General features: G+C 46.8%; 1 protein-coding gene across 6 annotated transcripts in view; it reads right to left on the bottom strand.

Moving 5' to 3' along the window:
* CUX1 (cut like homeobox 1) overlaps positions 1-25,572 on the bottom strand; it is a 266,767-nt gene that overhangs the window by 6,367 nt on the left and 234,828 nt on the right. For 5 of the 6 annotated variants that reach the window (XM_034068862.1, XM_034068863.1, XM_034068865.1 and 2 more), the window contains one exon: positions 22,520-23,517. In XM_034068862.1, coding sequence (XP_033924753.1) covers positions 22,830-23,517 — 688 coding nt within the window. In that variant the 3' untranslated portion in view covers positions 22,520-22,829. Of the gene's footprint in view, positions 1-1,859; positions 1,977-2,510; positions 2,624-2,854; positions 2,922-3,387; positions 3,525-22,519; positions 23,518-25,572 lie in introns of those variants that run through there. The other variant, XM_034068866.1, reaches the window with a different exon arrangement.

Below are 25,572 nucleotides of genomic sequence, written 5' to 3'. Positions count from 1 at the left end.
GACCCATGGGGCAGACAGCATCTGCCCCCTTCAAAGGGAAGCACAACCAGAGCTGTTTAACAAAGTCCTTTCTTCCATGGGATTCCATTCACGTCTCCCAACTTTTTGTCCTTTCCATGAGATAATACTCTTGTATCACCACAGACAGATACCTGGAAACACCTGGGCTAGGGCAAACCCTTCTCTGAATTCCTTTGCTGCTGGACCAGGTAGGAGGGAGACAGTAGTTTAGGAGGTGAAACCATTGTTTAAGCATACAGCTGTTGTCAGCTGGGCAAAGGGCAAGGAGAATGAGGAACACTCCTAAAAGAAGTGAAGGATTTAGGTCGGTTCAGAAAGGCTGAGCTTTAAACTTCTCCTGGGACAGAGGAGGAACAGCAGCAGCGAGCCCTGAGCTCACACACCCTGCACATCCCTGCTCCTCCTTCCTCCAACACTACCTCTGCAGCTCGTGAGAACTGGAGATTCCACATCATTCCTACCCAAAACCGGCTTGGAAAAAGCAATGTGGTGCCACCAACCATGGCCACAGCCTGGTGCAAGCCTCGGCTCCCAGCTGCACATCCCTACTGCAGGGCTCCGATGCCAATCCCCATCTCCGCCAGCACCAGCTCTGCCCCACCAGCGCGGTGATGCCTGACATTTCCCGAGGCCCTTCTGGCCCCATTCCTGGGTGCTTGTCCTGCCCGGCACGGCAATGGGGTGGCCGGTGTCACCACGGGCAAACCCGGCCCCACGCAGACCTTTAGCAAGTATGCCCTTACACACCGCAATCCGATCCTTGGGTCAGCAGGAGCCAGGGATGAGAGCAGCTCCCACTTTAGGGGCCACGGATTCCCTACAGCCTGGCCTTATGGAATGATCTTTGATGGGTATTTTTAACGTGTCACATGCCCGCTGAGGTGGGAATTATGCAATTCCCCCCGTGCTGCTCAGTGAAGGCTTTTGCTCTTTAGCTCATGGGAATGGCATTCAGGGGTTGCCTTGCGGCAGCTGATAAACACGGGGATGAAACGGGCAAAAATGTCACGGGCTGACCCTGCACCATCACAGACACAGACACAAGAACCAAATAAGGTCCTTTGCTGCTGCGGGAGGTCCCCATCCCCTATTCCCCATCAATAGAACAGGCTCCGCCAGCATGGAAAGGCAGCAGCTCCGGGGGTGATCCGGGGCAGGCAGCGCGAGGAGCAGGCATTCAAACCAACATCCCAGCCCCTGGTATTGTCACTTTGGCAGTTATAAGGAAACCCAAAGGCCACAGTAGCCCAGCTCCCAGCAAGGAAGTGGTGGCAATTGTGAGCTCCTCAGGTGGGAAACCCCCAGGAATGTGCAGGGATAAAACCCTGAGGGACACAGGGCAAAGCCTGGCCCCTTCCCAGCCTCCTGCTGGGGTTCCTGGGTTCCTGGGTTGGGCTGGTTTCTGCCCATGGGAGTGGGAAGCTGAGCAGCAATCTCTGCTGGCCACAGGAAATGGATGGTGGTGGGAATGAGCACAGGTACCAATCGTTTTCCAGGCTCTAACTGCAGGGATTTGTTACACAAGGTCCTGATTTAACCACTTGCTGCCTGGTCAGGCAGAAGCATTGAGGACTTGTGCGCTGGAGCATCATGCTGCCAGCAGTGAGCATCAAAGGGGTTTGTAGTAGCTCTTTCATGGGGGGGAATGGGACATCTTTGATGCCATTGCACCAGCATCAAAGATGTCAGACACCCTCCATCACAGTTACAAACTGGCAGAGAGGTTGGGTACCTGCTCCTCGAGACAGCACTGAACCCAATCCTGCATACACAGAGTACTGGTCTGTGCTTGGGGTGTGACTGTCAGTGTGAACCCCCACACACAGGCAGACACTCACCTGGCCAGGGTAGCTCTGCAGGAACTTGATCTTCCCATAGAGCTTGATGTTGTCAGCTCTCAGGTTGTCCAGCTCACTCTGCAGGGCATGCACTGTGTGCTGCATCATGCGGTTCTCCTGCATGGGGGGAGCAAGGGGGCTGTGAGCAGCGAGCCCAGGCCTGGCTTGGTGCATCCAGCCAGGTTCAGGTTCAGTCCCCTCTCAGTGACTGAAATCCTCAGGCTTTGAATTAGAATTGCTCCCAAATAGTCCCATCTGCTCCCAAACAGGGTCCCCAGTCCTGAACCATTGACAAACCTGATCCCTCTGTGGCTGAGGAAGGGCAGCAAAGGGGACTGTGAGTGGGTGCAACGCTAACCTGCTGGCTTTGAAGAGGTTGTTTTGAGCTGAACTTCAATTTGTGGGGCTATGGGGTTTTTACCCCACACCACATTCCCTGTGTGCCTTTTATCCTGCACCCCCAAATGCTGTGCCAGAAGGCCAAGCACATCCACAGGGTGACAGGGATTTGGAGCTGCCCTTGAATTGGAGCATCCCCAATGGGCTGGGGGAGGCTTTGGATCGTTCTCTTGCTTGCAGGCTGCTGATCCTAAGTTCCCCACAGGTCACTAAAGCAGCCAGGCCCAGACCATGGTCCTGCAGCCAACCTACCCCCTCCAGCTCCTGGTTCCGGGCCCGGAAGCGTTCCCTCTGGCTGGAGATGATGGAGAGGAGCGAGTCCACCTGCCCCTCGGGGAGTGCGGTGCCAGGGGACTGTGGGTGACCTGCAGACAACACCTGGTGTGAGAGGGGACCCCACAGATGCCCCCCATCCACCCCGGGCTGTGCTCGAGGTCCTCCCTCTGCACCTCCCCAGGTGCTGTTCCGGAGGGCACCGGAGAGGCAAACCATGGATAACCCATCAGTGGTCCCAGTGAAGGGAGCTCAGGAGCATCCTCCCTGATGCCACCATCCCTGGAGGTGACCACCCTGCCCATGGCACCCAGAGCTCTCACCATAGAACAGTGCTGTGGCCTCCTTGATGGGCTCAGGAATCTTCTCCAGCCTGGGCTCTGCCGCTCCCTGTGCAGTACAAGCAGAGGGGATGAAGTATTTCCCACCCACCCAAAGGTGCTTGGACAAAGCAAACCCCTCCTGGGTCCTGCCACCACCCTGGCACCCACAGCCCTATGGGAAGCACTGGTGCCAGGCAGGCACTCTGCAAGGACCAAGGCTGAGATGACACAGGCTGGTGCTCAACCCTGCGATCCCATCCTTTGTCCTGGAAGGAGAAGGGCTGGACAGTCCCTGGATGCCACTAATGTCAACCCTTCCCGTGCCAGCACCACCCCCATTGCATGGGCACGATGCAATCTGCTGGGAAAGTCATGAGGGAGAAAGAATAGAGGAGAAAAAGGAAGTAAATGGAAGGTGATGGACCCACCCCTGTGCCTGCTGCTGAGCCCTCCACCAGCCATAGCCAACCCCTGGGGCCACTTTGAGAGGTCCCTGCCCACTGCTGGAGCCCAGCACCATGGGTTGGGGTTACCTCTGCATCCGGGCGGTGCACAGCAGACAGGGCTTGGATGGTGCTGAGGTCGTGCTCCAGCTTGGCGATGAGCTCCTTCTGGCCTCCCAGCGTGGACACAGCCTCCGTCAGCTGGATCTGCAGCTCCGCACAGCGCACTGGAAGACAGAGCCGGGGCCATCACCCACGGGTGGCCCAAACACTTGGGTTTTGCCAAGTGGGCACCGAAAAGCTGAGAACCCCCAACCTGGGGCACCAAAACCAGCTCACAGACAGCTCCGCTTTCCCCTTGTGTCTAGGGGTGACCACAGCAGCAGCCCCTGCTCTGCTCCAGGCAAAGGGACCAGCGGTGCAGCCCACCTTGGTGAAACCCCAGCAACACCTTGGCCATCCCTATCAGGATCATTGCCGCATCCCAGTGCCATTGGCAACGTGAACAGGCAGCTGCTTGCACTGTGTGACTGCTTCACGTGCATCAGCAAGGTATGGTTGGTGCCCCAGGGGTAGCCGGCAGCATCGTGGGCAGAGTGGGGAGACCTGGGGAGGAATGAGGGGAGCTGAGCCCATGAACCGGCCCTGGGCCTGCTCTGCAGAGCAGAATGTGATGGGGATGGCTGTGAGCAGCACATCCCGGGCTAGGTGCGCTGGTACAGGCAGATACAGGGCAGAAGGCTGCTGTGGGGGGGGGCACGGAGCCGTGTCCCAGGAGGGGCTCAGGTGGGACCGATCCCTGCCCCAGGCACTGTGTGAGGCCGTGCAGCCCCCAGCATCCTGCTCGGCCCATTGGGAACAAACAAGCCCTTTTTCCAGTTGCCCCCCCCCAGTCAAACCCACGCCCTAAACCACAACAGGCGCTGGCTGGAATGCTGCAGGAGCAAAACAAAAGCCTCTCCTTTCCCCTCGTATAACCCCGGCCCAGATGTGAAGCAAGAGAGGGATGCGTCAGGGCCCAAACACACAGCACAGGACCAGCACCGCAGGGCAAGAGCCCTGCTCTGCTTGCAGACCCATCCCAAAACACAGAGCATCAGTGAGCGGAGCCCTGTCCTGCAGCAGAGATCGCCTTGCTTCACCTCCCTTGCTGCCAGCACTGTCTGAGCCCATGGGAAGGCTCAGCCCCTGTGCTGTGCACCGCCAGCCCCTCCGCTGCCGGGATGCAGGATACATCCCTCTGAGCCTGGATTTCCAGGTGGGTGAGAGCTCAGGTCCCGGCTGTTCCAGTCCCTCCCTGATAATTCCCATTGTAATTATTCCCCTGAATTCCAGACGGCTGGAAGGCAAAACCATCCTCATTTATCAGCAGCCAGGGAGCAGGAGCTGCAAAGGCTGCCTGGGAAGCAGGGGGAGAGGCGAGGGCAGACTTGCACCCGCAGGGCCTCTCCTCTATCCTCTCTCAAGGCTTCAGACAAGGGATGCAGAGTGAGTGCAGCTCAATCCCAGCTCTCCCAGTCCTGCCCCATGCACCCCAACCCCGGCTGTGTATGGGGGTCCTTGCATGGGGCTCAGTGCCCTGCAGAGCCCGGCTGCACTCAGAGCACCAGCAATGGGGGCTCGGATGAAGTCCTGCCCAGAGCTGATGCTGCTTTCCCAAGAGCGGAGCGGGTATCCCCCTTTTGTCCTCCATGCAGTTCCTGTGTGACTGCCGAGCCCCCTGTGCCTGCAGGGAAGGGCAGGAACACGCTTCAGACACAAGGCACAGGTTTATGGGTTTTCCCCCTGATTGTTTGCATTTATAGGCCCCAGAGAGCAGGCTGAGGAAGAGGCAGGAGCGGCTGTGATGAAGGCGCAGCCCCACTGGAGGTCAGTGTTTCTCAAGGAATGGGGAATCGCTGCCTGTTCCCGGAGCCTGGGTGGCCTGGTGCTAAATATCTGCATTAACGCGACTTGGAAAGAAGCAAACCTCTTCCCTACGGTTAATTATTTAATTGGCTGTCTCTTTAAATTGCATTAAAATGTAATTGGGAACCTATTACCAGCCAAACACGGGCTGTGGGGCCCAATTCTGCACACGGCAGCCCTGATCATTGTGCAAAGGGCCTGATGCTGTGCTCAGGTGGGAGCAGAGCAGGCGCTGGCTGGGGCAGGACACGTTCCCTGCCTCCCTCCCTGCCCCAGAACCCTCTGCAGAGCTGAGCTTTGGCATCCTGGATCCAGCTCCCGAGTTTCTCTCTTGGATCTCTTTTGAGCTCCAGGGACTGAGATTTTCAGTTGGCTCAGGAGGAAAAAAGGTCACCAAAGAAGCACATCCTCTAACAGAGGCTGCACCCTCCTTCCTTGGGTTTCACTGCCTCAACATCTGAGCTTCTGCAAACAGAACAGACCCACACCTGACACCGAAGCGACTGAACCGCATGGAACTTGTCCCTCATGTCCCCTTCAGTGCCCCTGCGCAGTCGGTTCCTGGGGGCTCTTCCTTTAATCATAACTTGCTTCCTCAAAGGGGCAGGGGACACCCCTGAGCTCTTCCCTGCCCTGCCAGCGGCTGCTCACCTGCAGCAGCAGGGGACGGCTCTGCAGCAATGCAGGTCAGCTCCAGCACTGAGAGCCAGCAAAGGAACTCTGCCTTTGTGTGCTCCCAGCGGCTGTGCTGAAAGCCCTTGCTCTGACCCCTCAGATGTGCCAAGACCTCAAAAGCTGCAGAGGGAGGAGAGGTTCTGCACAAGAAAATGGCACAAAGAAGGTGAAGCTCTGAGGAAATGGGGATTTTAAACCGTGTGTCTTTAGCCTCGAGCTCTGTCATCCCTGACTTCTGAGGCCGTGGGCCTGACATTGCCATCACCTGAGGAAGAAGTGCAGCAACTGGGCAATCAAACGAGGGCAGAGTCACCTGCCCTGCCTGCTGCCACACTCCAGGGCTGCTCAGCACAGGCAGCTCTGGATTTGACTCATCTGATGCACGGAACACAAGAAGCTGAGACTGGACTATTGCTGACAAGTGCCTTCCACTTCCTTGGGAGCCCTCTGGAAGGTGCAGAGCAGATGGACTACAGAGCTGTGCATGGGCACTTGTGAAGCCCCTAGATAGCGGTTGTCTGGGTGAGCCCTCCTTGAGCAGGGTTTTCCTCATTCAAATCCCCCAATGACACTGATCCGAAATCCCTGAGTGTTCATCTGGCCCCGGTAACAGGAACACACTGGGCATCCAAGGGAGTTTCTATGGACAGGCTCCCAGGAGCTGTCAACAACCATGTGGGTTGGGGCCATAAGCAAGTCCCCAGTGCAGTCACTGAGCCTGGGGTAGCAACTTAACCCTGCAGCTGGAACCTCATAGGGAATCCTGGGCTTGGAGAGAAGCAACTTGAGCCACAACAACAATGAGCCACAAGCCCCATCCCATACCCCAATCTTCAGGTCTTCTTTGGATCACTGATGAAATTGCCCAGCACAAGAGAGGAGAGGGATCAGGCCCCTTAATGGGAATCACCCACTTTGCAAAGGACTGATCATCCCTCAGGAAGAATACTATTGGTGAGGCTCCTGAAGAACACCAGACCTTGCCCAAACCTGAGTGATGAGAACTCTGCTCAAGGAGTGTGCTGTAAAGGAGATGTCTGTTCTGGGAAGTCTAAATGTACCTCCAAGGTGAAGCACAGCCATGGATGACACTCCCATGGGATGTTTCTGGAAAAACGGGAAGCATCCATGTGGAGAGGCCACGTGGTGACACGAAGGTGACTCATGCTGAGAGGAAGCAAAGTGGTTCTAAAGTGAGCATAGAAGGTTGAGATGAGCCTCACGCTGTCACTGTGGATAGCCCCATGGATGGCTCACACTGCTCCGAAGCTGCAAGGCAGTGAATAGAGAGGGAAACAAGTCCTGGAGCCCCAGGCTCCTCGGGGGCCACTGAGCCCAGCAGATGTAGGGGCTGCAGACAGCGAGCCTGGTGCTGTCATGGAGCAACAGCAACTTTGACTCCTGTAACAAGCCCCAGCAATTGGACTCCCTTGGCAAATCATCCAAAATAAACAGCATCTGTTTTCACAGATGGAGTAAATTAAGACACACTAGCAACTTAGTTTGAAGTTATAAGGCCAGACATAAATAAATGAGAGGCAATCTTTCCATAAGATGGTGGCTTGATTACTGAGGATACAGACAGATGAATAAATCACCTTGGGGTGAGATAGGCTGTAACTTGCTACACGTCCATGAGACAGGAGTAACTGCTCATGTGCATCCTCCGAGCCTGATGGAAATGAGAGGCAAGTGGTATTGCTGAAGGGAGCTGCTGGGTAGGAGCACACACACACACACACATTTACTGCAAATTAGCTGATGCTCTGCAAGTTCACACCCTGGTTTGCCCTATGGTAACTTTTTAATCTCCTCCGTTACTGTCTGGCCTCCTTGAATTTACATAACTGTAAAGAAATAAGAAAACAAGAGAGGTGATGTGGCATGCTTTGTAAAACTACCCTCTCAGAAGTCAAGTGAAGTGCATTGAAACCCACTACTTCAAAGGGTTCAAGTCTACTTCATTGACTGGAAGGAAGATGATGGTAAGATAACTAAATCTTGACATGAAGGCTGAGAAACCCAGGCACAAAGCTGGAGATTTACTCAACACAAACACTGAGCGTGCCAGGATGAGGAGTGGGAGCCAAAGCACCGGGAGCTGGGTCTGCCATGGGCCCTTTGATGTTTCCAGCTCCTTCACCTTTCCTCATGTTGGGCTACAGTTAACATCTGGGCTGCTGTGGACAGTTGGGAGCTGAAATGGTCGTTCTTCCCTATGCAGAAATGAGCGCTGGGGCTTTTTGGCATCTCTCTGCCATGAGTGTTTTCAAGCCAACAAAGTCTTACCTGCAGTTCTACCTGACGAGCTCCCAGGTTTATCCATAAACTAAAGCACAACTTCAGGCTCTTGAAACACTTGGCATTTAGGTTTTCCAGAAGTCTGGAAAAGACAGTACTGTTATTGCCCACAGTCCTGCTGCCCTTCCAGGAGAAGCAAAGGGAGATGACTCTGTGCTTTCCAGCTGAAGGGGTGAGGGGGACAGGGTCTATAGGCTGCAGATTCAGTCCTGGATGAACCAGATGCTCTGTCCTCTTTATGAATACACCAAGGAAGAAAGATCAGAGCCAAAAGGCTTCCCGCAACAGGAAGGTTGTCAAAGGCCTTTCAGTGTTGTACATCTCAACTGTTTGAGTTCTGTCTTGACCTTTTCATAGTGTGGGACAACATTTCTGCATGGTCCAGACTTGTGTGGGAGTCATTCAATCTGTCTTAGCTTTATGCAAAGCCTTTTCCTTGGGGCCACCATTGCTGTGAGCTGTCATAGGCCGAGAAACAGGACAAGGCAGCTGGGAATGATTGGACATTTCCTTTCTACAGGGCATCAGAGCCTTGTCTCTGAAATCCAGCCGAGTCCTCTGAGGTGCAAATCTCCTCGGAGGTAAAGACTGAAGAGCAGGTTGTAGCACAAAAGCCCATCTGAGCTCTGCTGAGGTGCACCTGACCTCGTGTGAACAATCACCATCACAGGAAGGGAATATGTTCTGCCAAGAGTCTCCAGAGAGGGAATAAGGATATTGGAGATGAAGCTCTCCAGAGATCAGCCTCCAGCTTTGCTTATGGGCAGCAATCAGCCTGTGCTTGTTTATCACCTCTGTACCTGCCATGAGACTGTTCTCTGACCAGACCTTCTAAAAGGGCAAAAAAGGAAAGCAGATGATTAAAAGGGAATGACAACATCTCTGAAAGCCATTTGGAACTCCTAGCACCCTACTTAGTCTTTAGCCACAGTTACCAGCCCTAGAAAGGCTCCAAGAATGAAGTGGTGAGGTTGCTCTGCACATACAGACATCAAGAACCTTCAGGGATGTAGGCAGATGTGCAGTCCTAGACAGCAAGAACAACACTCCTCATTTGTATTGGCTGTGATGCCAAAAAGATGAGAAAAAATAGGGAAAATAGAAACCAGATCACATCCACCAACCTGAGGACAAACTGGAGACTTCCTCTGCCCAAGTGGCATTGGGTTGGGAGCACAGGGAAAAGCCCTCTCACCCTAAGCTGCCGCACTCACTACAGCACATGAGCATCCTCTCTGAGTCCCCTGTAGCCCTTTTTATCAGTGCCCTGAGATACACCAGTGAAGGTGGCTTAGGGGATGAACAAACACTACACACTGCAGGGAGATGAGTGCTGGGTGAGCAGCTCCCTACCCAGCTCTCTGCATTCCTCTGCCAGCACAAGAGATGCAGGCAAGATCTGTGCTCCCTCCCCTCCTTTTCCCCCTTTCTTCTCACTTTTGGAGGGCTTGCTGGGAAGGGTTGAAGGATTCCTCCTGCCCTTTCCCTCCTGGCCCAGCCACTCCAAAATAAACAGCCCCCAGCAAAGAACCACAGCGCTGCTTAATAAATTCACCCTGTAACGACACAGATTGCACAGAAGAAGGGATTATTTCCAAGGATACGAAAATAATTACATGGGTAACTAGGAAGAGTTCAAGAAAACAGTTGGAATTTTCTTATCAGGTTCCCATAGCTTGGAGCAAGAAGAAAATAAAATGCTCTACTGTAATCAAATCATGTTCTCTGAAGCCCTCTCTTGGCAAACACACAATTTCTTCACCACTTAACCAGAAATAGTTAGAAGAAAATGACTGCATTTCAAAATGGAAAGGAGTAGGGCCCAAAAGCATCACCTCAGCTGCACATGGGTTGTTCCTGGTGGGAACACGAGGCCACGTGAGAAAACACCCACTGAAAGACAAACTACTTCTTGCTGACTGCCTCTTACTACATGGCCAGTACCTGTGGCACTGAGGTGCTCACAGGGGACTTATTCCTGCACCTAAGAACACCATAAACAAGGATTTGTCCCATTAACTCAGCAAACGCCTCTAATATTTCCTACATAAAACCTCTCCCTTGCTACGGCATCTAACTCCACAAGCAGCTTTTTACCAGCAGGACAGTGGGGACATAGAGCTGTGCCCCAGTGCTGACCAGTAAAGGGCTGTGGGAACACACAGCATGCACTTCTGAAAAGGAGACTTTCAGCACCTTCTGAAGGGCTATCTATGAAGCTATCATGGAGGAGCCAACTACATCCATGGAAGCCCATACGTATCTGCTCCTGACTTCTGAGATGCATCCTTGTGGTTTCAGTTGCCTTCCTAGTTTTCCAAAAATAACCTTTTGGAGATTTCAGCTTGAGAGAACACTGTTTTTTATCCTGGATACATGTTTCTGAGCTACAATGAGCCCTCTCTGGCTTCTGCTGTGTCAGATCTGTGCTTTCACAAGTACAATGCAGCTTTAGCTTACAACCATGTGTGTGATTTTAGTAGTTCAGTGTCGAGTCAGTATCATCATACCTAAAGAGAAGTGCAGGTTATAAATACACAAATTAATCAACTTCAGTCATGGCACTTTGGAAGTGTAGCTGTTTAGTATCAAGATTAAAATGATTATGGTCAAGTTATACAAGATAATACCATTTAGAGCAACCAACAGTTTGACCAGTGGTTAAAAAGTAGGGGAAGGTGTTAAACCTAGAACCTTTTGTATCAATTGGAACAACCTGTCACAGACATTTCAAAAGCAGAAAACAGATATTTATAAAGAAATAAAGGCATTAAATACCCTATTCAACAGGACCAGAGCCCACAAGGAGGCACACAACACAAGAACTTGCAGCCTGGTAGGAGAGAGATGATATGTACTGCAGGAGATAATGTACATAAGTGCCCTCAAATCACCTTCAATTCATAATTAGAACACAGACAAGAGCACACCAGGTAAAACAGCAGCACACAGGTAAGTGCACACACACACACACATACACATGCTCTACCTGAATCCCAAAGTATTCAAGCTAGAGATTTATTCTGCCTGTTTTTTAAAGATAATTCCTGATAAACTGATGGATTACAACAACTGTTCCTCACCACACTTCAAATTCAAGGCTCTGCAAAGACGGAGTACATTTATAGGAACAACTTATCATAAGGCACTAGAAGAGGAGTTTATCTTTATAGGAAGTATCTGTAAAAATAGACAAATATACAGGAAAATTCTTTTGCATTTTCAGTTTTGAATCTAAAGCATTTCCAACCTCACACAATGTCTTGGATCTCTTTTGTTAAGATCAGCTAATATATGGTTATGGTGCTCTGAGCAATCCCCCTTGCAGCCTCAGACCCCAAATCCATCTGTTTTGTCTATGAAGGCAGGTGCCCACCTCCCACTGACTGCAGCAGGAAGCATCACACTTGAATTTCACTGGAAATCTAACACTTCAGCATTTAAGGTATTGAAAACATTTCCCTCTTCCCCCTGGAAACTGATATGCAGAAAGTAGATACAAATCCATCCCCCCCCCCCCCCCCCTTCATCCCTTGGGCATCACCGAACCAGAACCACCAATGTAAATGTTTGCTGCTTGGGACTCAGGTCTCACCTTAATAAAGACAGACCACGCGGAATTGTGTTTGTATAAAAGATATTTACTTCAATTATCACACCTAGGGTGCTAGTGAATAATAATAATAATACATCGTGTGAGTTTCATACAGTGATATTGCTTCTCCATATCATATAGGGACCGTTGTACAGTGCTGAGAACAAACATTATATGGCTAACCAAACAAAGACAGAAGAAACAATGCCATTCTGCTGACGGAGGGAGCGCTGCCCTGCTACTGCCAGCCATATAAACTCTTACTTTCTTTATGTTTAAACAAATACCAAGAAATAAAATGTTACAAAAGATGAGTCACAGCAACACAACGTGGGCTTCTCAAAGCTACTGGTACAAAAAAAAACGAACCCCCAAAAAAACAAAATTAAAAAAAAAGACTTTTTTTTTTCTTTCTTTTTGGTCAATTGGGTCTTTGTGAGGATTTTTTTTTCTTTTTTTTTCCTTTTTATTTTTTTCTCCTTTTTCCAACCTGTGATTTGTGACTATAACAAACAAGCTCTAAAAACACCTAAGACTTAGTGCGTTACAGGGGGAAAAAAAGTAGAAAATACTGCTAAAAATGTAGGACACCACAAATACACTGGGGGAGGGGAAACTGAGCTTATCATTAAAAATAAAACCCAAGGAAAACAACAGAAAAGAAGGTTCTCAGGAAAACGTACACCACTTTCTGTTTGAGTTCATCTTGTGCTGTGTTAGTAGTCGGGGCATCTCCAAGCTCTGCCCATTCTCATGGCAAGTAGTTATTGCACAAATGCAAAGAGTTAATTCTTTTTTTTTCATTAAAAAGAACAAAATAATAAATGAAAAGGGACATGAGGGAAACAATGAAAAAGATAAAGAAAAGAACATCCCCTGCCCTCCCCCCGCCCCCCCCCAGCCAGCCTCCATCTGCTTTGGAATCATCATCCGGATCCGTACAGCGACAACCTCGCAGCATTCCCAGCGAGTGCTGCTTTCCCAAAAGGAATGGCAGAAAACGCTTTCCAACACAGAAATGCAGAGAGGATTCTGACAGGAACAACCTTTTTGTTTCGCAGGTTACCCAAGAATTACCAGAGGGCTTTTGTTTTGTGTGTCTCTCCCTGTTATTCTCTCAGACTATGCCAGAAGGAAAGAACCTCGCGTGGGAAATTCATGGGATGGTTTTAGTGGGACCCCCTCGAAAGGCAAAGTGCAAATCTGCTTCCAGATCTTCAGAAGTGGTGATGTGCCCTGCAACTAGCTCAGCACCGCCTGTCTTTGCCCACCACAGGGTTGTATTGCAGGGCCGAGTGGTTCAGTGCTACCGGAGGCCCTTGCATCACCCCTCGTGCAGACACATGCTCCCCATGCCATTGAGCAGGGGCAATTTTGAGCACAAGAGGTTTTAGTTTGGCTTAATGCAGCTCTTTCTCTGGCTTGCTTGCCAAGGGTGACCTAGCCAGGGAGAGCCTGTCTGAACGTGTTCCGACACTGCAAGGAAACTAACCACCTCCTCCGTGACCCAGATCAATTCACAACGTGTATTTCCAGAGTTCACACCAGGAAAAGCTGCTGCTGCACAAGGTGATTTTTGTCTTTTTTCCTTGACCAACTTTGAATGAGAAGAAAATCAGCTCTGAATTCAGAAATTCAAACATGCCAACAAAGATGAACATCACAGGAAACCAGTCTCTCATTTTAAATTAACACTCTCGAGTAAATCACTATGTTTTGACAAAGGGGCACTGCATCTTCATGACATTCTCAGTAGAGGCTCTAGGAGGCTAAGGGTATTTTCTCTCTCTGGATATTTTAAGTCTCTCCTCTCACAACTGAGGCTTCTTATTCTCAGTCCTAAATTATTTTAAAACTATTTAAATACTATTATTATTTATTAGGCATTTCGATAAAAATACTTTAAAAAAAGAAAATGATTGCTCTAGAAAACACAACAGGGGCACCATGATATGGATACCACGACGAGCCAACACCTCCCGCTCCATCGCTAGGACAGCCCAGACCTTCTCCAACGTCCATTTAGGGGATATGTGTACTCCTGTTGTGTTTGTATCAAACAAAAACAAACTTCAAAAAACAACTGTTAAAATTAATCTCATAAATAGGACATATTAGATTGTTTTCCTAGTTACAAACCACCTTTATATGCTTCACCTTATGATGCTGTAGAGAGAGCAAGCTTGGAAAAGAACACACAAGCGCTGGTAAGGGCTGAGGATGCCAGTGAGTGAAAGCCTGTTCTTAACAACACCAAATGAAGACTGGAATGACTTTATAGTGCCTCGCCACGCAGAGACCATGAGGCTCTGGGCATGGAAACGAAGACAGCGTGTATCACTAATGGCACAAGAGGACATGGTCACAGTTAGCAATGGCTGAAGCCCACAAGTGTTTCCTGAATGCTGACAGACCTATGAGTACGCTGGGTGAGACTGAGCCTTATGAGCACACTGTGGGTGATGATGGACTTTCTAACCCGAGACCCCACCGTGCTGCTGGAGCCAACCCAGACGGATATGTACTTTGTTCTTCCCCAGGAACCTGAATTCTCCTAAACTAGAGCTTGTGCTCACCTGCGTTTGGCAGCCGGGACACGAACCTCCAAATGCAGAGCGAGGATTGCTATTGCACAAAGACTTCACACAGTGTTTGAAGTGCTCATCAGCAATGGGGCAAACTCGTGTCAGGCCACTGAAACCATCCTTGATGGGTGCTTGCTTCCCCCCACCCCAAATTGAAAAGCGGCTGTGAAAGCTGCAATCTAGATCACTGTGCTTTAGATTATTCTCCACAAAGAGATTCAGAATTAAGGCACATAGCTTTCCAAGTAGAGAAAGTTTGAGAAATAGGAAATTTAGGTCAGTAGCAAAACCTACAAAACTGAATGGGAAATGCGGTAACATGCAGGGTTTTGGTGACTTGCCTACTGAATGAAAATGAAGTTATTTCAAGCTAAACTAAAACCTTTCCCCTACAGGGAAAAAAGAACTGATCCATGATCTCCATCTCTCTAGAGGAGGCGAGCAGGAAATGGAAGCCCTGATCAAGGAAAAAGTACGATACAGATGTGGCCTTGCTTATTCCCCACACAAATCCATTACAAACTAGATGCTCAAGTACTCCCCATGTAGCCTGTACTAGCATCCAGAGGTAACTAGGTACTTTGGAAACACTTTTAAAGCTAGTAATAATTTACCCACATATAAATAATACATCAAAATAGCACTAAGGGTCTAATGTAAGCTAACAAAAGCTAGAGAAGTCTGACTGAAAGACTGATTGTAGCAAAGTTACTTGGAGGTAAGACTGTACTTCAGAGCAAGTCAAGTGCCAAGTTTGATTTCTTGTCTTGGAAACACAGATGTTTGCCTCCAAAGAGGAGCTGCATAACACAGACTTCTATTTCATTCCTAGGAATACCTGGATTTTCAGCTTCGGGAGAACAAGAATTAACTGCTGCTTTAACTCGATACTCGGCTTATTACTGATCAGCTGTTTTGGTGATTGTTTTATATATGTCTTTACTGTTCAACTGCACATAGATAGGGGAGTGTATTTTACATGCCCAAGTATCTAGCATATTGACTTCTTGGAGGGTGTATCGAAGCAAAACCTCCAGACCAGCTGTTACAGGATACTGCAGTCAAGGTTTGGCCCTTGCTTTCAAATGACCTGGCTTTTGCACTTCTCAGACCCTTGGAATTATTTTGGTGTATTCTGAATGGGATCTTCCCCCTCCTCTTTAGCTAAACCCGTGTAGCTCACACAATCCAATCTCTCAGATGGATAATTTCCTCTTTACATCACGGAACTTATCTGACAAGTGGGAAAATGGCATCCTCTAAGAATTACAATAGATACTGGTTTTCAGACCTCACTCACCTACACCCCAAATGATGTCATGAATTTGGCTGTAGCAATTCTACTGCACCATTAAGAGCAAGCACACAAATACCACATATACAGAGGGGCTTTTCCATACTGGAATCCTGTACATATACATATTTAACAACTCCTACAAATGCATATTAATTACCCGCATAGACAGAAGAGGATAACGCAACTTAACGCCGTTATTCTTGTTACCAATAGAGAGGTTGCGCTGTCAGAGAACATTACCACAGAATTACACAGTAACTATGCAAAAACAGGTATGTCACCATAACAGCAGGAAATTCCTGGCATAACTCTCCATTTCCAAGGATCTTTGGATGAAGATTGTATTATGGAGTACAAGTAATCTCTAACCTTCAAACAAAATAGGAAAGACACGATGTCATGGGGGCTTCAGGCATCTATTTTTGCTGTGCTGTTTCCTGCACAGTTTCATTGTGGTGGAGAATTCAGTCATTCTCTGCATTTGGCTGTTTCAAAATATAAGGAAACTGAAATGGTACTATGAAACCAACGGTTATAATAGTAAGACATCTATAGAACTGTGGCAAAAATCTACTGAACTCACTGTGAGTAAAGCAAGCTTGAATAATGGCCACAATTGTCCTTCACAGGAGAGCTGGGCAAGGAAAAATACAGTAATCTGATCAATTTCTTAAAAACAAACATTTCCTTTTAATGCCAGAACATGCTTGGGAATAGCAGTGAAAACTGAGCCAGGGAATCAGGCCTCCAAGCAGCCCTTGCTGGTAGCAGAGGATGCTGGTGAGGAGGCTCACTATTAAAGTTCAGTGAATGACTTTCTTCAACTGGAAAATGACCTTACAACTAATAAGTTATCTTAAATATGCCACAGAACCTGGCTGGGGGGAAATCATCCCTGAGGAGAGAGATGGCACCACTTACATACCTGTTTTTAAGGCTTTTTGAAAACTTAAGTGCACAGGCCTAACACTAACCTTCTCCAAAAGGATAAATTTCATCTTCAGAGCATAGAACCTTTAATCTTTGCATATTAATAGGGTAGGGCATAGTACATGACCTGGTCATGCAGGACAAACCAGTCCCTAGGCATAGCATAAGGGGTTTTTCTTGCTATAAAGTTCATTATTAACTCTATTTTGTACATGGCATAGTCAATATATCTCATAAAAGAGATGGGAAGGAAAGAACAGATGGTGAAATAATGCTTCTAAATTTCAGAGCTCAGATACATACACGAAGGAGACAGGGGCTGCTACATCACTACTCAAACTAAGAAGGTCAAGGTAGAAGAGAAACTGAGATCTCGTGCTTTCCATGCCAGCAAGTCTCCCTGCAATGAAAACCCATTCAGCAAGATTTTAAACTGCTGGGGAAAGAAGTCTTTTGTTTCTACACAATTTTAAAACCTAGATTTATTCATTGTTTAGGAATTTGATTGTATCTGCAACACGAAGGGAGAAAATCTTGATGCTCAAACAGTGGGGCAGCAGAAAGCGCATGGGGAAAGCAGTAGGTCAACACAGGAGTGAAAACTGCTTTGCAGCCATTTTATCTGTGAGTTAAATTTAGGGCTATGAAGCTACAAGCAGCTTGTCTCATCAGGGCCAAAAATGCCACTCACTCAAGGGAAAGATGTGATTTGGTTTTAATGAATGCTAACATCCAGCCCCCACCTAAGATCCAACCTTTCCTCTCCACCTCCCTTGTTTCTGATAGTCTTCTTCAAGAATTGCTCACAGCTCAGCCACACACAGTGGCTGTAAGACAGACACCCGAGGATACATACACTGGGTGACGAAGAAAGAAGAGGTAATTTAAGAAACCTGCTTGGTAGGAAGAGACACAAACGAAGCAAAAATAGTGCCCTCCATCTGCACGGTGAACATGTCACCACTTTACTTCTGGCTTGCAACAAATGCCAAGTTTACTGATCTCTTTGCAACCCTGCTAAAGGCACTGGTCCAGATTACTTTAAGATTTCAGTTTAAATTCGAGTGCAAAGAAGTGTCTAAACCCCATACTTTCTTTGTGTATTCTCTTAATTTATATATGGTCAAAATGCTGTTTTTTGGGTTTTTTTTCCCCCCTAACCTGCCCTGCTTTGGTCAGGAGCATTTTTATTTCATACAGTTTTTAAGAATGCCAGAAATTAGTAATTTTAAGATGGAAAATGACTGCCTTGTGAGGGCAGCTGTGCTAGTAGGGGACTGCAGTCACTGTTAGCAGTTTCCATTATTTCATGACATTATTTTGTCAGATTTCCTTCAATCCTATTTCCTATGAGTTTATCAGCTTTGGAGTCTGAATTACCACCAGGATGCCACACTTCTCTAACTTCCTATTCTTCCATTGAAGCACTGAAAAATAGCAACTTTTAAGTAACTGGATCAGAGAATATTGCATAGAATTCCATTATGTTTGTGAGCCCCCTTCTCTACACCGTTCCCTTACGAACAAAAAATCATGCAAAGATCTTTCACCTCATGAGAAAGGCACATAAACTGCTTTTATCTTTTTAGCCATAAGATAGATCTTTTCCTATCACAGCAAGGAGTTTATTACTAAAGGACTCACTAATGCACAATACGGGCAGAGTGCACTGATAAAGGTTCCTTTAAAGAGTGGCTCTGTTTATAGGCATTTTACACACGAATAAATAAAACTGTCAAATGTCATCAACAGCAATTGTAATTAAATGCATTTCTGCCGGTACACACGTGCAATTCTGTTGGCTGAAATGTGTATCCTCAAAAATGGAAGCATATTGACAATCCCATTGTACGACCCCTCTGCCAAGGGATACTCTTCCCTTGCTTTTAGCAAACATAGTACTGCACTTTCTTTTCTTCCCTAACCATGCAGAGAGAAGAAAGTTGACAATATTAACTGCAGTATAAAGGTGTTTCTGTTAAAACAGCCTGGGCCCTTCATCCACAGCTTGAGTGAGAGCATGGAACTGGAAACAGAAAGAGAAAACACAATTGCTTTCAGAGAACATCAGCCAAAACCAGATTCTGGCACTGCTGATTTTCTGAAAACTGCCTCTGCTTTTATCCACCAGGAAAAGAAACGTTGTAGGGAGGGCTCTGCTGCTATGCTCTGTGCCCTACAAAACACCTGCTCCAGGAGGTGAGCCCCACATCACACGTGCCTGGATAACACCTTTATTTCCTGTGTAAGCAGTGAAACAAGAGGGTAAAAAGCCACCGTGCTACTCTTTGGCATTCCTTCTCCTCCAACTTTTTATCTTTTTAATTAAGTAAAACAAAAACTTATTCTAATACACATTTTCCTAAAAGCATTACTTCAAATGCCACACTTGATGAGAAATACAGGTAAAACCTTTCAGTGTTCAGTCTCTAAACTGGGGAGGTCTTTGCCAGTTTGGAAAGCCAGTAGGTACCTCACCTCCAACAAGAGAATCTCAGCAGTAGTTCAAGCTAATCCGTTCTCCTTTCCACTGAAACAGAAAAGCAGCTGTGACCTTGGCTACAAACCGGGAACAAACAGCTGGGAACATCACTTCAACCCTACGAGCTCGACTGGAGGGCAATTGTCTGCCCCTGCCCTTGAATAAGGTGGTCACCAAGGAACCCAAAATGACCCCCCGCAGGATGGGCCAGGTCACCCCAACAGCATCTCAGCAGGCTAATCCACATTCAACGCAGATCATTAAATATGAAACAACAAAAGGAGCTAAGCCATTAATAAAGTGCCAAAAATATAGGAAATACTGACAGCATTTTATTTGATTAATTTTGTAATAGAGACCAATGACAACCCTTGGCAGGATGGAGTGACTTCTGACTTATGAATGCTGTCTTTATCCAGCAAAATTACATGACTCAAATGTAATAATGGAGCTTAGAATTAACAGTTAGTGTTATAAAAGAAAGATTTCCTCTAGGGCAAGCTACAGATATGCTTTTTAAAGATCATTACAGCATTAAAAACTGGGCAGACGCTAAGGAATCCTACAGAACTAGTGGAAACCTGAAAAGCAAACCAAAATAAACAGAAAAAACCCAGAAGATCTAAGTTTCAAGGCACTTACGTATTGCTTATTAAGAAGAGAGATTGACCTTAAATGCTGCATTTGCGTTCAACCTATGAATACAGTTCTGCTGTCGTATAATGCAGCAAGAGCTCTCAGTAAGCATCATGGAATGCAATCATATAGACACAGGCACAAGAACAGTTTGGGGAATATTAATTTAAAGAACAAAAATAAATCTTCAAACAGAAAAAAACCCTCACTATGGAGAAAGCCGAGAGTCACCACTTGATTGCATCAAGCACCTGGATCTCAAATCAGCAGACAAGGACAGTAGAAACAGACTGGCAAGTGTATTGCCTATAAAAAAAACCCAACCTGAACCAAACAACAACAACGAAAAAATACAAAGAACTTTAGAAAAATATCTGTGTCTTCCAGTGAGAAGTTTTGCTTCTTGCCTTGAAGACACATCTTGTCATGACTTGTATTAAGGTATGTGTATTTTTTACCGGGACGTGCATTTATTGATGGAGCTGTGCTTTGTAAGTCAAACCAGGACACTGTACACATACAGAGAGGTAACACTTTGCTTCACCATGTCATTTCCCTCGCTGGCTGTTCCCGCGGGCTAACTGCACTCCGGATCAGAAGCCGAAACCGCTTCCAGCACGTGCTGTCACATACTGGTGTCTGTTATTACAAATCGCCTCCTCAGCTCATCACAGAAAGGGGCAGTTGCTCTCTCTGTTTCTCAATTTTAGGTTTGCATCACAAGTCCCCAGTTACCCAAGGAGGTATCCTGAAACAGCTAGCAGTAAAATAGGAAACAAATCCCTGCCTTTCAGCCTCCTAGAGCCTTCTTTTCTTAATCATGAAAAGGACTGATTTTAGTGTACTGATTCTTAATTTGTGAAAACTTGCGCTACGTGCTGCTGTTGCATGTTAAGAGACTGTAAATGAAATACGTAAGTTCTAAAACATCATGCAAGAAATGTGGTTTCACATCTTACAGTCAAAAATCCTACTTATGAATTAATACAAGCACACTGAGGTGTAATATTGGGAACATACCTTTAAAGTCGGAACTCCTCTCCCCGTCCCTCCCTCCCCCAAAATCAGAAAAGTAATATTAATTAAACTTAAGAAGTAATGAATGCACCATTAAAGTGTCATCAAAAAGATGCTGACCTAAGACAAAAGTTCAATGATACACAATACGGTCAAAAAGTCTTCAATCAATAATATACAGTATGACAACTACATCTTGTAAATTATACCCAATACTGCCGGCAGTCTATCCCTCTAAAGAATATTTGCCCCCTTTCATCCCTTCCTAACAATCAGATAATAAAATACAGCACCTATAAATAAGCAAAAAAAAAATTATATATATATATATATTTATATATATATATATTCCGAAATCATCTATTGTTAGTTTTAAAGATATGGCAATAAAGGAGTCTAAATTAGCAAACTTGTAGAAGCCATAACTGATAAAACAGCTTATTGAAAAAAGGTGGCAGTAATGCACTCTATGTGTGCACAAGTACGTAAGAAAATACACAGACGTATAAAATTGCACGCACACACTCACGCACACACATCCTTCCACACACCTCTATGCTCACGCATATACATATAGACAACAGGAGGAGTTAGAGACAAGTTAGAATTTGATTTGTACTTTGATCAGCCCTAACCTGTGCATAAGATAATGGAAAAAAGGCTGTGTTTCTGCAGGGCAGAATGGTCTAGACTGGGACTCGAGAGCACGAAGGTTTTGGTATGGAGTTTGGGCTGTTTCCATCCCGGTAAGAGCCCGTCTGGTCATTGCCATGTACTCTTTATCCACGCAAAAATAAGCTTCCCACAACTAAAACGTATTTAAAATCAGTGCTTGTGGTGGGAAGAGAGTCAGTAAATGGCCACCAACAGCAGGAAAAGGTCTCTATCTGAGGCAGCTCCAGTCCCCTCTTAGTGGTGTGTGTGACAGCAATCGTACAGGTGAACTATGTTTGAATCGATTCCAGGTAAGCTGAATGTTTCGGGATATGGGATACATCCCGAAGTAGCAGGCTGAAATGTTACTGGCCAACGTCTTTTGAGCGCTCTGTCTTTACGGCAAGGAAATCCTGTACACTACGAACCAAGTGAAATGATCAAGTACATGCTGTTTCTAAGTTGTCTCCTAAACCTCCTAGATATGAGGTCTGATCAGCGTGCTCTGTGGTTAGAGGTTAAAAAGCAGATTATAAAATACCTAGATTCAGATTTTATTTTTTTTTGTCCTGATTTGGCCTAAAATGGAGTGTATTAAACAAATTCTGGTCTGCAAAAGACCAGAATCAGTTAAAGCTATGAAACAATGTGCACTACGTGTCAATATTCTATTTCACTTACAAGAAAACACTAAGTCAGCTACCACAAATTAAGATATTTTCCTGATGTGACTTTTTGACTTTTTCTGTTTTTTTTTTTGTTAAAAATAGGTGGAGTAAATGTGGGTTTTTTTTATTTATTTTCTTTTTTTTTAATTCAAAGTTTCAAACAAGATTTTCTTTTTCTTTTTCTTGAAAATACGTAGGAATCCAAACTAGTGTGTTTAGAGTCGCTTGACTGTGCAATCTCTTAGTGGCAACTGAACAGCTACAAAAAACTTTTCTTTTTTCTTTTTTTTCTTTTTTCTGCAAAATCTCCCCTTTTTTCTTTTTTTTCTTTTTTTCCTGGTTTAAGAAGATAATAGTGTATTATCGCTCTGGCGCCATTAGATGGCAGATAAAAAGCCCCCTTTTAATATGTGGGTTTGATTCTTTTTTTTCGTCTTTTTTTACTGGTTTTTTTTTGTTTTCTCTTTTTTTTTCTTTAAAGCCCACACAAAGAGGAGGGCACAAGGCAAAGCTGTATGAGTTATTCCAGAAACTGTGGAAATCACTTTAGGGCAATAATAAAAACACTTCAGGGTACAAAAGCTTGACTACACATTTCAGTTTTCTTCCTCGAAAACAACAAACATAAATTGGGCTTAACGCTCCTTTTTTTGTTTTCTATATGCACCTTGGCCTATGGCGTTTTTGCCCTGTGGCCCGCAGGGCGGTTAAGTGCGCAACACAATAAAACCAGTAGAGGTCCAGTTTCACTTCCCAGCTCTCCAGAGTTGGGCGAGTGTTAATCTCAAAACTCCCACTCGACGGCCTCTTCCCGACTCGCGGCTTTCTCCAAGCGGTGGATGATGTTGTTCAAGTTTGCTGCTTTCTTTTTCCTCAAGGAGCTGTCTCGCGTGTTCCTGGAGCTCGCGGCCTCCGAGAGGCCGAACAAGCTCTGCAGGGAGTTGGCTTTCTGCGAGCCTGCGGCCGGCGTCGAGCTCGTACTTGGCACACTGCAGGTTTTCTCTGAACTCTCTTTTGACTTGTAGGAGCTCTCCCCTGTAAGGACTGAGGTGGAGGCAGCTGAGGTAGAGGCATCCCCTTCCGTGGCAGAGTTTGGCAGTGTCTCCGGAGCCTCTCCCGGGCGCTGCGATGCGGGCGGAGAGCCCTGGCGCGGTGCTCTGAGCCTGCCCTCGTCGTCGGTGTCCTCCAGGCTCTCCGCAGACCTGGCTCCTTGCAGTGCCTCTTCCCCCGCTTCGAAAGCCGACTCCGCTGGCCCTCCCTGAGACTTTGTGGTTGCATTGCTGTACTCATCCGCCTCCGGGCCACTGGCCTTGCCTTCAGCTGGGCCTTCAGCGTCCACACCATCGCAGCTGTCGCCCTCGGAGCTGTGAGCGGCCCTGCTGCTTCTGGCGGAAGGAGAGTCGCTCGACCCAGCCTGGCTCTGGCTCCCAGCTTGGATCTCCTCGATGAACAGCTCCCGGCGGATGCGAGACCTAGGAGACAGTGGAGAGGGGTGGTCAGTGGGCTGGGGGTCACCACCATTGAAATGCCCAGGCACTGTTTTGCCTGGGCTACAGGCACTAAGGTGGAAGCACTCACAGCCTAAACCCAAGAGACTGACTGAAAAGGCATTTGGAAGAATATGAAATATTATTAAGATGCTTTTAAGTTCATTTTCACTGGCCATGTCTGCTGTGAAGGACACTGGGTCCTCCATGGCATGGTGGGAGGGCAGCTGCCACAAACAGGATTTTGAGCAGATTAAGTCCATTTCAGAACATGAATAGTGACAAGGCAAGCAGTGCACTTCAAAAGAATTAATGCACTCCCTGTGTGCTTAAAACTGCCCATTGTGCCACCTTGTGCCTCCTATTGCTTGAAGCGTGCAGTAACACCCCAACCACACTACCTTTGCCATTTAACTTGGTTCTCTCTCTTCCTTCTCTGTTTAGAAGCTCCCAATATCCACACAAGTACAGAATAGCTTACGAAATAATCTCAGGGTCAAGGCTAACTCTTCTTCTGTACTGCTCTGTCAGTGAGAGAGGTTATGACCACTGGTCAGGTCCCACTTTGCAACCAAGAGAGAGCCTCAATGACCTGTGGTCAGGGACCAGACTACAGACATAGAGAGAGTTCAGCAAAACTTTATGTTTCAGAGTGACGATAACACTGTTTCAGCCAGGAAGAACTGCTAAGGGTCTTGCAAATCACAAGCGAAATGCTGTCCCAGTGCTGATGCCTGTATGAATTTTTCATTTTCCCTAAATATGCTATGGAAGACAGCACACAATGGAGAAAAATTAGGATAAATGCAGAACACCATCTGAATACTGCTTTTGAAGCTAATGATATTATTGACTTACTTGAAATGCAACAGAGTATTTCAGCAGTACTTGCTGACTCTACACTTTTGAAGGATTTACAGGGTCTGTAATTTTCCCTAGGAGAATATTATTCACCTAACAGAAGACCACAGGTGCTAACATTAATTTTCTATTACCATTAATTGCGTGCATCCTGCAACACTGATTATCAGGATCTATTTATGCCTATAATCTCCCTGCATGGACACTGATCCAGAACATTCCCCCCCAGCTCAGGAGACAAAATGGATAAGACCTTTGTGCCTGCATGGCATTTTAAATACCTCAGTTCCAACAAGATACTGAATGATGACATGCTCAAGGGGTACCTGACCACAGACCCACAGAATACAGGCTTGATGCCTGTGGAAATCCTAGAATTCACACCCAATGTATTGCTTCTGGAGTCAAGTCTGGCTCCTCAGTAACATAGGAATCCCTAAGGTAAAGACGATCTGGTGACAGCAGCTAGGAAAGTTCAGAGAGCATTCCTCTCAGTGGAAGGTGCTGGCCTCAATATAACACATCTTGTTGGCATTCATCGGTGTAACTCAAAATACCAGAGATCTCCTGTGGTATACGCTGAGGTTCCCTGCACAAGCCTTCACACCACATCTGAACAAGCACAATGGTACTGCAGGTCATTGAAATATATGGCCAGAGTAAGAGCAATGATGTTTAGGATCCAAGAGGACTAGATCACAATTCAAGAATGTCTGATTTAATTCCTGATGTTTCTGTAGCATCACCTCTGTGACCTCACTGAGTTTATGTGCCAGTTTCCACTTGTGAAGTGGGACAGAAATCTCCACCTCTTACTCTTCTGTTCAATTTTGAAGACAACAGAGCCTCAAACTCTGATGCCTCCTGTATGTGCTTCCCTACTACAAAGTAAAATATACTTATTTTTATGTTCTGAGAGCTATGTGATTGGTATGGGTGCAAAGCCATAGACTGGAAGAAGCCTGCAGACATGGCAAAATCCTTTATAGCTATTTATACTCTGAAGTTAACGATTTCTTTGGCTGCTCAGGGGGTAAGGGGTTTCTTAAGTTCATTTTGCTGCATTAAAAAAATGCTAGTGTTGACTTCCCAGCTGGTCAATATAAAGGTAGCTTCTACTTTGGCAATCACCTTTGGAAAATGAGGTTTGGGCTGAATCCCAAAGGAAATCCACTGCTG

This window comes from Melopsittacus undulatus, chromosome 13 (assembly GCF_012275295.1).
Source record: "Melopsittacus undulatus isolate bMelUnd1 chromosome 13, bMelUnd1.mat.Z, whole genome shotgun sequence".
NCBI classification, from domain to species: domain Eukaryota; kingdom Metazoa; phylum Chordata; class Aves; order Psittaciformes; family Psittaculidae; genus Melopsittacus; species Melopsittacus undulatus.
This window is presented reverse-complemented; position numbering and strand designations above follow the sequence as displayed.